Source organism: Rhinoraja longicauda, chromosome 21 (assembly GCF_053455715.1).
Source record: "Rhinoraja longicauda isolate Sanriku21f chromosome 21, sRhiLon1.1, whole genome shotgun sequence".
Taxonomy (NCBI): Eukaryota; Metazoa; Chordata; class Chondrichthyes; order Rajiformes; family Arhynchobatidae; genus Rhinoraja; species Rhinoraja longicauda.
Window position 1 is genome coordinate 23,287,082 of NC_135973.1, and position 15,115 is coordinate 23,302,196.

The following is a 15,115-nucleotide window of genomic DNA, read 5'->3' on the forward strand; positions in this document are numbered from 1 at the left end:
GGAGCGGCTGCGACGCACCTTGGGCTTGGCCCGCTGTGGACCGTCCGGCGTGGCCTGCAACCACAACAACCTGACTGCGGGCGAGGACAGCAGGAGAAGGGAAAGACATTGTGGCCTTCCATCACAGTGAGGAGAGAGAGGACTGGAGGAGGAGACTCACTGTGATGGATGTTTCTTTGATGGATGTTTCTTTTTTGTGTGTTTTGGGGGTTGGGTAATTTGAATGCCTATTTAATGCTTTTATTGTTGGACTGTGTTTTGGGGTTTTTTTGGGGTTGTGTAATTTTAATGCTTATTTAATGCTTTTATTGTTGGACTGTGGGTGACTGAATTTCGTCCAATATTGGATGACAAATAAAGCTATCTTGAATCTTGAATCTTGAATCTTGAAACATGCCCACTCAGTCCACGCCAACCAATGATCACCGTACACCAGATCTACCTACGCACTCGGGACAATTTACAGAGGCCAATTAACCTACAAATCTGCACATCTCTGAAATGTGAGAGGAGCACCCGGAGAAAACCCACGCGGTCACAGGGAAAACATACAATCTCCCTACAGACAGCACTTGTAGTCAGGATCGGTCCCGGGTCTCTGGAGCTGCAAGGCAGCAACTCTACCGATATGCCACTGTGCTCTCCTCTAACTACCCTCTGAAATATCACAACAATCCATTCAGTTCAAGGGCAATTAATGATCCGCTTGCAAACACTAATTTAAAGAAAAGTGAAGAATCTAATTGATTTATCGATGTGCATCATAGCCTTGTGTTGTAACACAAACACGTGACTGAGAATTATACAAAGACCCACAGTAAACCACTTACATGAAATGGTTGACTTTAAAAATGAATTAAATTACAACATAAAATTACCCCACGCAATCCTGCTTAAGTTACTGAAGTTTCTGACAACCGGCGGATTTATCAATAACACTAAATATGAGGTGACGTGAATAATAAAACAACGTGCAAATCTTAGCACTAACAGATTATACAGGTTACAAACTAAATCTTTCATGTTCCTGCAAGTTTATTGAACCACAATTTTGAAAATTCTAACTGCGATAACAGAGAAAATGTCGGTTTCAGATATATATAGACACTAAAAGTCAATATATCTGACAATTCAGTAGCAATTTTACTTCACTTGTTCTGCTTTTAGCTAAATGCCCAATATATATTAAATCACCCAAGTGTACTGAATAGATTCTGTATGCGTAGTGGATCGAAGTATTATCGATAAATAACAGTAAGTGTTCACTCTTAATTTGCTTATTGATAACCTGCCAATCTAACTACAGTTGGGTATCGTTCACGGTGTTTCAAGCACTTTTCGCTATCAATAAATATACTGTTTTCTTTTATTGCGATTTCCTTCTCAAGAGTCATCCGTGTGTTCTCCATGTTTTCCAGCGACATTTGGGCATCCCTGAGCTTCTGCTTCAGGAGTGCGATGGACTCCGAGATTTCCCCAACTTCGCAAATCAAGCTGTGGAAATAGAGCCATAGAGTCATAAGACCTAGGTCGTAAGACCTGCAGAGCATGGAAGCAGGCCCTTTGGCCCATCTCATCCATGCAGATCATGTTTATTTTAGTTTATTGTCACATGTACAGTGAAAAACTAGTTTAGTTTAGGTCAGTTGGGTTTAGTTCAGTTCAATAGACAATAGACAATAGACAATAGGTACAGGAGGAGGCCATTCGGCCCTTCGAGCCAGTACCGCCATTCAATGTGATCATGGCTGATCATTCTCAATCAGTACCCCGTTCCTGCCTTCTCCCCATACCCCCTGACTCCGCTATCTTTAAGAGCTCTATCTGGCTCTCTCTTGAATGCATTTTAGTTTAGTTTAGTTTATTGTTGTCACGTTAATCGAGGTACAGTGAAAAATGTTTTGTTGCATGCTATCCAGTCAGTGAAAAGACTACACGTGATTACAATCAAGCTGTCCACAGTGCACAGATAGATGCAGGAGAACGGGGAGAACATTTGGTGCAAGATAAAGTCCAATAAAGTCGACCAATGATAGTTGAAAAGTCTCCAATGAGGTAGATGGGAGGTCAGGACTGCTTGCTAGCTAGTGAGAGTTTGGTTCAGTTGCCTGATAACAGCTCGGTAGAAACTGTCCCTAAGTCTGGAGGTGTGCATTTTCAAACCTCTGTACCTCTTGCTTGATGGGAGAGGGGAGAAGAGGGAGTGACCGGGGCCAGACAGGTCCTTGATTGTGCTGGTGGCCTCGCTGAGGCAGCGCGAAGTGTAGATGGAGTCCATGGAAGGGAGGTCGGTTTGGGTGATGGTCTGGGCTACATCCTCAAATTTCTGCAGTTTCTTGAGCCCAGCTGGGCACAACCGGACCCACATCCCTCCAAACTAAAACAAAAAACCTATTTTGTGCCACTATCATATCTGCCACCACCACCACCCCTGGCAGCTCATTCCAGGCACCCAGCACCCTCTGTGTAAAAAAACTTGCCCTGCACATCTCCTTTGAACTTTGCCCCTCTCTGTTTACAGCTATGACCGCTAGTCTTTGACATTTTCACTGAATTAAATAACAAGTTCCAGCTCACCGAACCCTGTCTTTAGTTTAATTTCGAGATATAGCATGGAAACAGGCCCTTCGGTCCACTTTCCCATCCTCTCCCTGCGCACTATGGGCAATTTACAGAGGCCAATTAACCAACAAACGCGCACATCTTTGGGAAGAGGGAGGATACCGGAACGCCCAGAGGAAACCCATGCAGTCACAGGGAGAACGTGCGAACTCCACACAAACAGCAACCGAGGTCAGGATCGACCCGAGGACAGGATAAGCTGTGTCAGGGGACAGTTTGGAATTTAGGGTGAAACAGCGTGGAAATATGCTCTTTGACCCACCAGGTTTACACTGACCACCGGCCACCCGCTCATACCAGTTAGTTCTATGTGATTTCACTTTCCCATACACTCCCTATGCACTAGAGGCAATTTACAGAGACCAGTTAACCCACAAACCTACAAGTCCTTGGGATACGGAGCACCCGGAGGTAAAGCACGCGGTTCACAGGGAGAACGTGCAAACTCCACACAGACAGCACCCAAGGTCAGGATCGAACCCGGGCCTCTGGCATTGTGAGGCAGTAGCTCCACCAGCTGCACCACCATTGTACTGTCACTTCAACATGTCTCTCAAAAGTTCTGGGAACTTACTTCATTTGAGCCGGGTCTCTGGTGAGTTCTACGTTTTGCCTGTAGGTTCTCTCATACAGTCTTGTTTGAGCCACCTTGAGTGGAGCTTCCTTGTCCTTTATGGCCTGTTTCAGATTGGCGATGTTTCTCTCCTGAGCTGCAATTTGTTCAAGTAACTGCTCAAGGCAAACAAAAGCTAATCAATGTCAAGAGTTAAGTGTCAATGACTGTTATATTGTCATATGTCCCGAAACGGCACAATAAACAACAAAATAATTATATATATATATATCTATGTAGTTTGGAGATTGTTTGGGGGTTATAGTGTTTAATATCCTAATGGTTGTAGAGAAGCTGCTCCTGAACCTGAACTTCACAGTGTTAAACACAGTGAAGTGTTGCAAAAATGGAATAGAGTCATAAAGCACAGACACAGACCTTTTGGCCCAAGTAGTCCATGCCTACCAAGATGCCCTATCGAAGCTAGTCCCATTTGCTTGTGTTTGGACCATATCCCTCTAAACCTTTCCAATCCATGTACCTGTCCAAGTGTCTTTTAAATGTTATAGTACCTGCTTCAACTGCTTCCTGTGGCAGCTTGTTCCATATACCCGCCACCCTAAGAGTGAAAAGTTGCCCCTCAAATCATAGACCTATGACCACTGAGTAGCCCACTTTCTCATTCACTCCCTGCACATGAGGAGCAATCTACACCTGTTCACAAAAGTTCTATGATATCCCATCTTCCTACACACTAGAGACAATTTAGAGGCCAATTAGCCTACAACCCCTCACATCTTTGGGATGTGGGAAGAAACCGGAGCACTCGGGGAAAACCCACGCGGTCAGGGTAACCCACGCGGAGCCCTCGGGGAAAACCCACGCGGTCAGGGAAACCCACGCGGAGCCCTCGGGGAAAACCCACGAGCGCAAACTTCACACAGACAGCAACTGAAGTCAGGATCGAACCCGGGTCTCTGGCGCTGTGAGGCAGCAACTGTACCAGCTACGGCACTGTGACACCCTAATATTTAATATGATTTTGGAAAAGTGAAACTGAATTAGCCACAAGAGACAGTGACCTTTCTCAGATGATGGTCTAACTTGGCCTTTGTATCATAGAGCTCTTCCAAGCGCTTGGTAAAGGCAGCGTTGACTCTGTCGTATTGTGCACGTAGATCTTCGGACGTCTCCTGTAGCACATTGTCAACCAGGGCCCGAAGGTTAATGGAATTCATCCTCTCCCGTTCAGCCTTGTAGATGTTACAGTGAGTGAACTGGGCCCAGGTCTCCGGAGTAGACGAACTGGGAGATTAAAAAAGAAATATCAGTATCAGAACTCTGGGGTGGTACGGTGGTGCAGTGGTAGAGTTGCTGCCTTACAGTGCCAGAGACCTGGGTTCGATCCTGACCTTGAGTGCTCTCTGTACCCGTGACCTGCATGGGTTTTCTCCGGATGCTCCGGTTTCCTCCCATACCTCAAAGACGAGCAGGTTTGTAGGTGGTGTAGGAAGGAACTGCAGATGCTGGTTCACAACGAAGATAGACACAAAATGCTGGAGTAACTCAGTGGGTCAGGCTGCAAGTAGAATGGAGAAGGGAGAGCCAGTGGATGTGGTGCATTTGGACTTTCAAAAAGCCTTTGACAAGGTCACACACAAGAGATTAGTGTGCAAAATTAGACCACATGGTATTGGGGGTAGGGTATTGACATGGATAGAGAACTGGATGGCAGACTGGAAACAAAGAGTAGGAATTAATGGGTCCTTTTCAGAATGGCAGGCAGTGACTAGTGGGGTGCTGCAAGGCTCGGTGCTGGGACCCCAGTTATTTACAATATATATTGACGATTTAGATGTGGGAATTAAATGTAAAATTTCCAAGTTTGCGAATGACACAAACCTGGGTGCCAGTGTGAGCTGCAAAGAGGATGCTATGAGGCTGCAGGGTGACTTGAACACGTTGGGTGAGTGGGCAGATGCATGGCAGATGCAGTATAATGTGGATAAATGTGAGGTTATCTACTTTGGTGGCAAGAACAAGAAGGCAGATTATTATCTGAATGGTGCCAGATTAGGAAAAGAGGAGGTGCAACGAGACCTGGGTGTCCTTGTACATCAGTCACTGAAAGTAAGCATGCAAGTACAGCAGGCAGTGAAGAAAGCAAATGGCATGTTGGCCTTCACAGTGAGAGGATCTGAGTTTTGGAACACGGACGTCCTACTGCAGTTTTTCAGGGCCCTGGTGAGACCACACCTGGACTATTGTGTTCAGTTTTGGTCTCCTAATTTGAGGAATCTTGCTACTGAGGAAGTGCAGCGTAGGTTCACCAGGTTAGTTCCCGGAATGGTGGGACTGACATATGATGAAAGAATGGGTCGATTAGGCTTGTATTCACTGCAATTTAGAAGGATGAGGGGGAATCTAAAAGAAACATATTAAATTCTTAAGAGATTGGACAGGCTAGATGCAGGAAAAATGTTTCCCATGTTGGGGGAGTCCAGAACCAGGGATCACGGTTTAACAACAAGGCGTAGGCCATTTAGGATTCAGATGAGGAAAAACATTTTCACCCAGAGAGTGTAAATTTGTGGAATTCTCTGCCACAGAAGGCAGTGGAGGCCAATTCACTTGATGTTTTTAAGAGTGAGTTAGATCTTAGGGCTAAATGAATCAAGGGATATGGGGAAAAAGCAGGAACAAGGTACTGATTTTGCATGATCAGCCATGATCATATTGAATGGTGGTGCTGGCTCGAAGGGCCAAATGGCCTACTCTTGCACCTATGTTTATGCTTATGTTTATGCATCTCTGATGAAATGGAATAGGTGGCATTTGGAGTCTGAAGAAGGGTCTCGACCCAAAACTTCCTTTTCTCCAGGGACACTGCCTGACCCACTGAGTTACTCCAGCATTTTGTGTCTATCTTCATGTTTGTTGGTTAATTGGCTTCAGAAAAAATTATAAATTCTCCCTCGTGTGCAGTATACTGTTATTGTTCAGGGTGATTGTTGGTCAGCGCAGACTCGGAGGTAGGAGTTGTCTGTAGGTTAGTGACTTAAAATTGTAGAATTCAATGTTCATATCGTTAGGTTGTAAGTTTCCCAAGTGAATGTGAGGTGCCGTCCCTTCAGTTGGCATGCTGCCACCCTCTGCCATTGATCACCTGTTCACACTAGTTCTATGTTATCCCACTTTCTCATCCACTTCCTACACACTAGGGGCAATTTACATTGGGCCGATTAATCTACAAACCCATATGTCTTTGGGATGTGGGTGGAAACTGGAGCTCCCGGAGGAAACCCATGTGGTCACTGAGAGAATGTACAGGCACCACATAGACAGCATCTGAGGTCAGGATCGAACCTGGGTCACCGGCGCTGTGAGGCAGCACTTCTACCAGCTCTGCCAGTAAGCTGCTCTATAAACTCTATTACTTCCCCCCTCGACTCCATCCAAGGACCCAAACAGTCTTTCCAGCTGAGGCAGAGGTTCACCTGCACCTCCTCCAACCTCATCTATTGTATCCGCTGTTCCAGATGTCAACTTCTCTACATCGGCGAGCCCAAACGCAGGCTCGGCGATCGTTTCGCTCAACACCTTCGCTCAGTCCGCCTTAACCAACCTGATCTCCCAGTGGCTCAGCACTTCAACTCCCCCTCCCATTCCCAATCTGACCTTTCTGTCCTGGGCCTCCTCCATTGTCAGAGTGAGGCCCAGTGCAAATTGGAGGAACAGCACCTCATATTTTGCTAGGGAATGAACATTGACTTCTCTAACTTCAGGTAGTCCCTGCTTTCCCTCTATATCCCCTCCCCCTTCCCAGTTCTCCCACTAGTCTTCCTGTCTCCTACTACATCCTACCTTTGTCTCGCCCCCTCCCCTGACATCTCGATCCGAAACCTCACCCATTCCTTCTCTCCCGAGATGCTGCCTGACCCGCTGAGTTACTCCAGCATTTTGTGTCTACCTTTGTTCTATAAGCTCTGCCAGTTTCCTGCTAAGTGGACGTGATTAGTGATCAGGCACCATCTAGTGGACAATTCAAAACCATGTATATTGCAATAAAAAGAGAGACACAAAATGCTGGAGTAACTCAGTGGGTCAGGGTACAATTCTGGAGTAAATGAATAGGTGACATTTTGGGTGGGTTTGGGTGGAGACCCTTCTACGATTATATTGTCTCCTTATCTGACACCCTCGTGTCTCCTTGCCTAATTTTTGTCCCCTCTTGGCACCCTTTTGTTATCTTCTCATCTCTTTCTAGTTTTTGTCCACCTATCTGCCAATCGACCCACTCCCCGCCATTCATCTGTATCCAACTATCACTTGCCAGGCTATGTCCTGTTCCCCCCACCCCCCACCAACAGCTTTATCCCACCCACAACAGTCAGTCTGAAGAAGGTTCCCGACCCGAAACTTCGCCTATCCACATCTTCCGGAGATGCTGCCTGACAAGCTGAGTTACTCCAGTACTTTGGTGTTCTATGCAAGATTTCAGCACCTGCAGTTACTTGTGTCACCATTTATATTAATTTCCATTATTTCATTTGGACAGGTACATGGACAGGAAAGTGGTTGAAGAATATGGGCGCAATGTGGGCAAATGGGACTGGCTTAGATGGTCCATCTTGGTGGGCATGGACGAGTTAGGCTGAAGGACCTGTTTCCATGCTGTTTAGGCTCTATTTCCTTTTTGCCGCACGTTAGTGCATTTCACATTCCTGATGTGAGGAATGGTGACATCATTGATTCTGATAGTGGGAAGCCTGGTTTGTCAATGACTTGGACGTTGAATAGAGACAGTCTACAGTTGTTAGCGAAGCAGAACACTTGGTCAGAGTACCTTACTCACTTACAGATGGTATAACTCCATTTAGAAAGGATTGAACACCATTGTTTAGGTGCATCCTGAAATTAAAAATACAGAGGAAAATTTCAGCAAGGTATTTCGGGATGGTGTCTTGACTAAAGCACAAATTGCTGGAGTAACTCAACGGGTCAGGCAGCATCTCTAGAAGACATGGATAGGCCATGTTGTTGATCGGGACCCTTATTCTGATTGTCTTCACTGGCTGAGGTGCATAACATCAGGGGTCATGGTATCAAATTAATAATAAACAAAAAAAAACCAATAAATTAGAGACCTTAATGTTAATGCAAATAGCCCAAAGTCAGTCTTTCAGAATAGAGATAAGAAGAAATATTTTCACTCGGTAGAATTCTATACCCAAGAGGTCATCGACGGTTCAATTATTGACTAAAATCAACTAATAATTATTGAGTGTATTCTAGACTGTTATTGTTAGATTTTTTGATTTCATGGGAAACCCGGGATAAGGGATTAATGCAGGAAAATGGTTTAGTTTAGTTTAGAGATTTGGCATGGAAACAGGCCATTCAGCCCACCACGTCAGCACGGACCAGTGATCACCCATACACTAGTTCTATCCTGCACGCTAGGGATAATTTACAGAACTTAATTAACCTACAAAGCTGCGCGTCTTTGGAATGTGGGAGGAAACTGGAGCACCTGGGTAAACCCACAAGGTCACAGGGAGAACGTACAAACTCCATACAGCCAGCACCCATAATCAGGATGGAACCCGGGTGTCTGCTACTGTAAAGCAGCAACTCCACCGCTGCGCCAAGGTGCAGCCTCCAGTGTGGTGGTGAAAGGTATGATTTAATTGACTGATGCGACAGATGGAAGAGAGGCTAAAGGACCTGCATCTACTTCAGCCTCAGACTCCTGTCAAAGGTTCGTTTTACGTGCTAGATAGATAGAGGTAGGGAAATACAGCAGAGAAAAAGGCCCGTTTGGCCCACCGAGTTCATGTGGACAATCAACTACCCATTTATATAAATCCTACACTAATCTCATCCAATTTTATTCTCTCCACATCGTTATCAATTCTACCAGTCACCTACACACTAGGGTAGGCAATGTTCAGCGGCCAATTAACCTACAGATCTGTACATCTTTGGGATGTGGGAGGAAAAGGGAGCACCCGGAGGAAACTCACGCGGTCTCGGGGAGAATGTACAAACACCGTACAGACAGCACCCGAGGTCAGGACCAAACCGGGTCTCTGGCGCTGTGAGGAAGCGGTTCTATAAATCTTCTATCTAGTTTAAATTTCACTGGACAGATGCTGATGCATTTGAAGGCCACTTCAATGTTCTTTGACTTCCAAAGTTGAGTTTGAATTTGCCTTACTTGTCTTCAAACTTGGAGGAGTTTGGATGGAACTGAATATTTGTGCTCTGATTATTGAGCCCACCAGCCTTGACATCAATTTTGTAGGCTTCATATTTGTCAGACCAGTCCATTTCCAAAAGTTCCTTGGCATCTCTGTTCTTCCTGAAACACAATAAAGACATTTAGATTAAAGGTTGTGTTAATCAAATGCAGGTTATAAAATAAACTATGCAGTAATGTCTATGACGACAAATTATTGGAGTACAATAAAAAATTTACTTCTAGCCGCAATGCCTTTTGGCAACTTTGGGTCTGAATTGGGTGCAGAGTGAGCATTTCACTGGGTTCGTAACAAAGAACAAGACCACAAGATAGGACTCAATGCGCTGGATACTCAGTAGGTCAGGCAGTATCTCTGGAGAACATGGATAAGTGACGTTTTGGGTAGGGATCCTTCAGACTGATTGTAGAGAGAGAGAGGGGGGGGGGGTGAGGGGGGGAGGGATGAAGAAAGCTGGAAGAGGGGAGAGGCAGGACAAAGTGTGGCGAGTAAGAGATCAACACAGGCGAGGGTGGTTTTTGGTGGGCAGATGGATGTAACAAAGCATGCCTGTCCTGCCGACTAGCTGATTGAGCAGCTCCAGCATTTTCTGGGTAGACATAATTGCTGGAGTAACTCAGTGGGTCAGGCAGCATCTCAGGAGAGAAGGAATGGGTGATATTTTGGGTCAAGACACTTCTTCAGATACTCCAGCATTTTGTGCCCATCTTCAATTTAAGCCAGCATCTGCAGTTTCCCCCCCCCCCCAGCATTTTCTGCTCCATTTCAGATGACCAACAACCCCAATCTGAAGAAAGGTCCCAACCTGAAACGACGCCAGTCCATTCCCTCCCCAGATGCTGCCTGACCCACTCCAGCATGTGTTTTGCTCAAGATTCCAGCATCCGCAGTTCCTTGTGTCTCCCCAATATTTCGCCTCTGTTTACATTTTATTCCAGGCAGCCACTATCATGTGTGGGTTGGAGAGAGGTTGTCGAAATATTATTTCACCATTTTAGCCTGGGCCAACACTGACTAATAATAATAATAATAATAATACATTTATTTTATTTTCAAGATACTCAAAGACGCTTTACAAAGCAAACAAGACATAAAGACAAACAAACAAACAAAAATTTGTCCTGACAATCTCCGTTTGTTCCTTCTAACTTTCTTGGTCCCAGTTCCCAACTCCCTTCTGACCCACTGGTGCCCCAGTTCCATTTCTTCCTTCCAACTTGTCAGGGCCCAAGTTTAGACTTTAGACTTTAGCGAGATGCAGTATGGAAACAGATCCTTCGGCCCACTGAGTCCATTCCGATGAGCGATCCCTGTACACTTGCACTATCCTACAGACTAGGGACAAATTTTACCGAAGCCAATTAACCCACAAACCTGTACGTGTTTGGAGCGTGGGATAAAACCAGAGCACCTGGGATAACGTACAAATTCCGTACAGACAGCAGCCGGAGTCAGGATCTAACCTGGTGCTGTAAGGCAGCAGCTCGACCACTATGCCACTCTGCCATTCCCACATTGTCAATAGACAATAGACAATAGGTGCAGGAGGAGCCCATTCGGCCCTTCGAGCCAGCACCACCATTCAATGTGATCATGGCTGATCATTCTCAATCAGTACCCCGTTCCTGCCTTCTCCCCATACCCCCTGACTCCGCTATCCTTAAGAGCTCTATCTAGGTCTCTCTTGAATGCATTCAGAGAACTGGCCTCCACTGCCTTCTGGGGGAGAGAATTCTGCAGATCCACAACTCTCTGACTGAAACCTGTCCTTCAAATGACCATTTCCGATGCTTCCTTTAAACATCCCTGCTCAGTGGGAAATTGATTATAATACAATGTAATATCAAAAAAGATGAATTAACAATGTGTTGGGATATTAGTCCAATCGTCTGGGAAATTTACAAATCTGCCCCCACCAAAGTGTTGTATATTCCAAATAATTGTGATTATGTGGGGACAAGGAAGTGCAGGGCCACCGCCGATTTTCTGGCAACTGGTGGTCCGCCAGCTCCTTTAATCCGGACAAAGTTAGGAGAGCGCACTTGAAATCTCCCACCAGAAGTCCCCTTGAAAATATGGCGCCGAGGCCGGATGAGGTGGCCGACTGCGACCTCAACCTCTTCGGGGCTTCTGCGGCCGATTGGGGGTTCAATTTGCCGCCTGCGACAGGGGGTCTAGAACACTAGCCCGGCCGGAGCAGGCAGATCTGTTCCCATAGCTGACTTCCGAGGCCGACTTTGCGGGTCGGTATCTCGATCCCTTGGCGGACCATTCTGGTTCCGTTGGACTCCTCTCAGAGGCCGTGACCTCTGTTGGCCCAGCAAAATGGATGATCCAGAAAGGCTCTGGAACCAAGGGTGGTGGACCTGTAGTTTGTAATTGTAGTTGTCAGTGGGAGAAAGGTAGAAACAAAGAACTGCAGATGCTGGTTCATGCACAAGAGGACACAAAGGGCTGCAGCAGCTCAGCAGGTCGGTCACCATCTTCTGAGATGCTGCCTGACCTGCTGAATTACTCCAGCAGTCGGTGTCATTTTGTCATTGGGAGAACAATGAATGAGAGGGGGATTGGGGACATCTCATCCCAAACAAAATTTGCTGACCTTATCTGAATATTGACCTGATCCAAAGATCGCCTCAAAACTCCTTGTACATTCTGAATCAGATCAACCTCCTGGAAAACAAAAAGACCCCAAAGGTTTTATGCTGTTGCAGTGAAGGTGCATTTCTGATGGAGCGGCCATTGTGATGTGAAGCATTCCAGTCACATGCAAACCATAGCCAACCTGCACAAAGAATCATTAACAAAGACGTTAACAAATGTGGGTTTACCGTCATGCTGCCTGGATTAGAGGGGTTCAGTCTCAGGGAGAGGTTAGATAGACTTGGATTGTTTTCTGAGGGGAGACTTGAAGAGACGTATGTAACATTATGAGAGGCATCGATAGACTGTTGTTGAACATATGTTGAAAGACTGGAGCGACTAGGTTCGTATACACTGGAATTTAGAAGGATGAGAGGAGATCTTATCGAAACGTATAAGATTATTAAGGGGTTGGACACATTAGAGGCAGGAAACATGTTCCCAATGTTGGGGGAGTCCAGAACAAGGGGCCACAGTTTAAGAATAAGGGGTAGGCCATTTAGAACTGAGAGGAGGAAAAACTTTTTCAGTTAGAGAGTTGTGAATCTGTGGAATTCTCTGCCTCAGAAGGCAGTGGAGGCCAATTCTCTGAATGCATTCAAGAGAGAGCTAGATAGAGCTCTTAAGGATAGCGGAGTCAGGGGGTATGGGGAGAAGGCAGGAACGGGGTACTGATTGAGAATGATCAGCCATGATCACATTGAATGGCGGTGCTGGCTCGAAGGGCCGAATGGCCTCCTCCTGCACCTATTGTCTATTGTCTATTGATAGGGTAGACAGTCAGAACCACAGTGGTACAACGGTAGATTTGCCACCTCACAGGGTCCAAGACCCGAGTTCGATTCCAACTACGGGTGCTGTCTGTATGGAGGTTGTACATTCTCCTTGTGACCGTGTGGGTTTTCTCCGGGTGCTCCGGTTTCCTCCCACACTCCAAGGGCGTACAGGGTTGTAGGTTAATTGGCTTCGGTAAAGATTGTAAATTGTCCCTCGTGTGTGTAGGATAGTGTTAGTGTATGGGGATCGCTGGCCGGCGCGGACTTGGTGGGCAGAAAGAACTGTTTCTGCGCTATATCTCTAAACTAAAATAAAATTGATCCTAACCAGACACCCCTTTACATTGCGAAACCAAGCGCAGGCTCGGCGATCGCTTTGCTGAACACCTGCGCTCGGTCCGCATTAACCAAACTGATCTCCCGGTGGCCGAGCACTTCAACTCCCCCTCCCATTCCCAGTCTGACCTTTCTGTCATGGGCCTCCTCCAGTGCCATAGTGAGGCCCACCGGAAATTGGAGGAACAGCACCTCATATTTCGCCTGGGCAGCTTGCAGCCCAGTGGTGTGAACATCGACTTCTCCAACTTTAGATAGTTCCTCTGTCCCTCTCTTCCCCTCCTCCTTCCCAGTTCTCCCTCTATCTTCCTTTCTCCACCTATATCCTTCCTTTGTCCCGCCCCCCTGACATCAGTCTGAAGAAGGGTCTCGACCCGAAACGTCACCCATTCCTTCTCTCCCGAGATGCTGCCTGACCTGCTGAGTTACTCCAGCATTTTGTGAATAAACCCCTTTACATTCAGGTGCCTGGGACCTTGCACTGTGGGAGACCCAAAGCGTGCAAGCTCCCTAGGCTGGTCCTCTCACCGTGAGTAGTTCATCCTCCACGACATCCTTGACCAGGTCAGGACCTTGCCTCCTCTCCCTGTTCTGCAGGTTGTCCGTGGAGATGAACATGGCTATCTCGGTGGCGTCCAGGGCAATTTCCAGCCGCCTCTTCCTCTCCAGTAGAAGCTCGGTCTCGGCGAGCAGGTCCTCGATTTCCCTCTTGAGCTCCGACTTCCAGAAGAAGATATCTTCCAACCTCTCGCCCAGCTTCTTGGTGGAGCTGGCCTGGGTGTCTTGAGTCAACTTCTCCCTCTCCACGATCAGAGACTTGGACTCGTTGCGCAAGTTCTCCGCCGTGTCCCGGTCGGCGAAAGACTGGTAGAACTTCGAGTAGTTGTTTTGCATCCATTCTTCAGGGATGTACTTGGCCGTGCGGAAGCCGGCCGTGGCCAGTCCCGCCGAGGAATGCAAACCCATGTTCTTGATCATGCAATATGGCTTGCAAGGCAATTCCTCCTCGGGTATACACCGCGCTACCTGAGGGTGGCTCACCAGAACCTCTCCAACAGACATGGTTTTGTTGGAGATTCAGGGAGATAGTTCCTTGGTCTTTTTTTTTCCTTTTCTCTCTTCTTTCCCCAACAAAACTATATCACAAATGCAGAAATGTATCGATGGCCACCAAGTTGGGTTCGAACTCTTGCCTCGATGAAACCCGTAGTCTCGGAACTAATGTCTAAACTCTGCAACTTGTATAGCTCCCTCCCAACGTTGGTTACATGGGTTTGTTGTGGACGTTGCTAGGTTACCCGCGGGCGTTACCATGGGGAGAACGTTTTGCTACGAAACGCGTGGATGTGGAGGAATCTCCTTCCTCGTCCGTTCCCTCCCTCCCTCCGTCTCCCCCTTCTCTTCAAACGCAGCCCGTTGCTTTACGATCAAGAGGTCAATGTGGTTTTAAAATATTACCATTGCTCTGTTGACTGGAGCGACTAGGCTTGGATACACTGGAATTTAGAAGGATGAGAGGAGATCTTATCGAAACGTATAAGATTATTAAGGGGTTGGACACGTTCGAGACAGGAAACATGTTCCCAATGTTGGGGGAGTCCAGAACAAGGGGCCACAGTTTAAGAATAAGGGGTAGGCCATTTAGAACTGAGATGAGGAAAAACTTTTTCAATCAGAGACTTGTGAATCTGTGGAATTCTCTGCCTCAGAAGGCAGTGGAGGCCAATTCTCTGAATGCATTCATGAGAGAGCTGGATAGAGCTCTTAAGGATAGCGGAGTCAGGGGGTATGGGGAGAAGGCAGGAACGGGGTATTGATTGAGAATGATCAGCCATGATCACATTGAATGGCGGTGCTGGCTCGAAGGGCCGAATGGCCTCCTCCTGCACCTATTGTCTATTGACCACCCAGGGATGTCTCAA

General features: G+C 46.7%; 1 protein-coding gene across 1 annotated transcript; it reads right to left on the minus strand.

Moving 5' to 3' along the window:
* Nucleotides 1-1,161: 1,161 nt before the first annotated feature.
* Nucleotides 1,162-14,396, minus strand: tekt4 (tektin 4). The gene is made up of 6 exons (XM_078418113.1): nt 13,722-14,396; nt 12,041-12,111; nt 9,396-9,539; nt 4,258-4,480; nt 3,197-3,351; nt 1,162-1,494 (listed from the first exon to the last, which is right to left on the minus strand). Exons 1-6 carry the CDS (start codon nt 14,253-14,255, stop codon nt 1,278-1,280), a joined length of 1,344 nt encoding a protein of 447 aa, XP_078274239.1. The 5' UTR covers nt 14,256-14,396; the 3' UTR covers nt 1,162-1,277.
* Nucleotides 14,397-15,115: the final 719 nt, after the last annotated feature.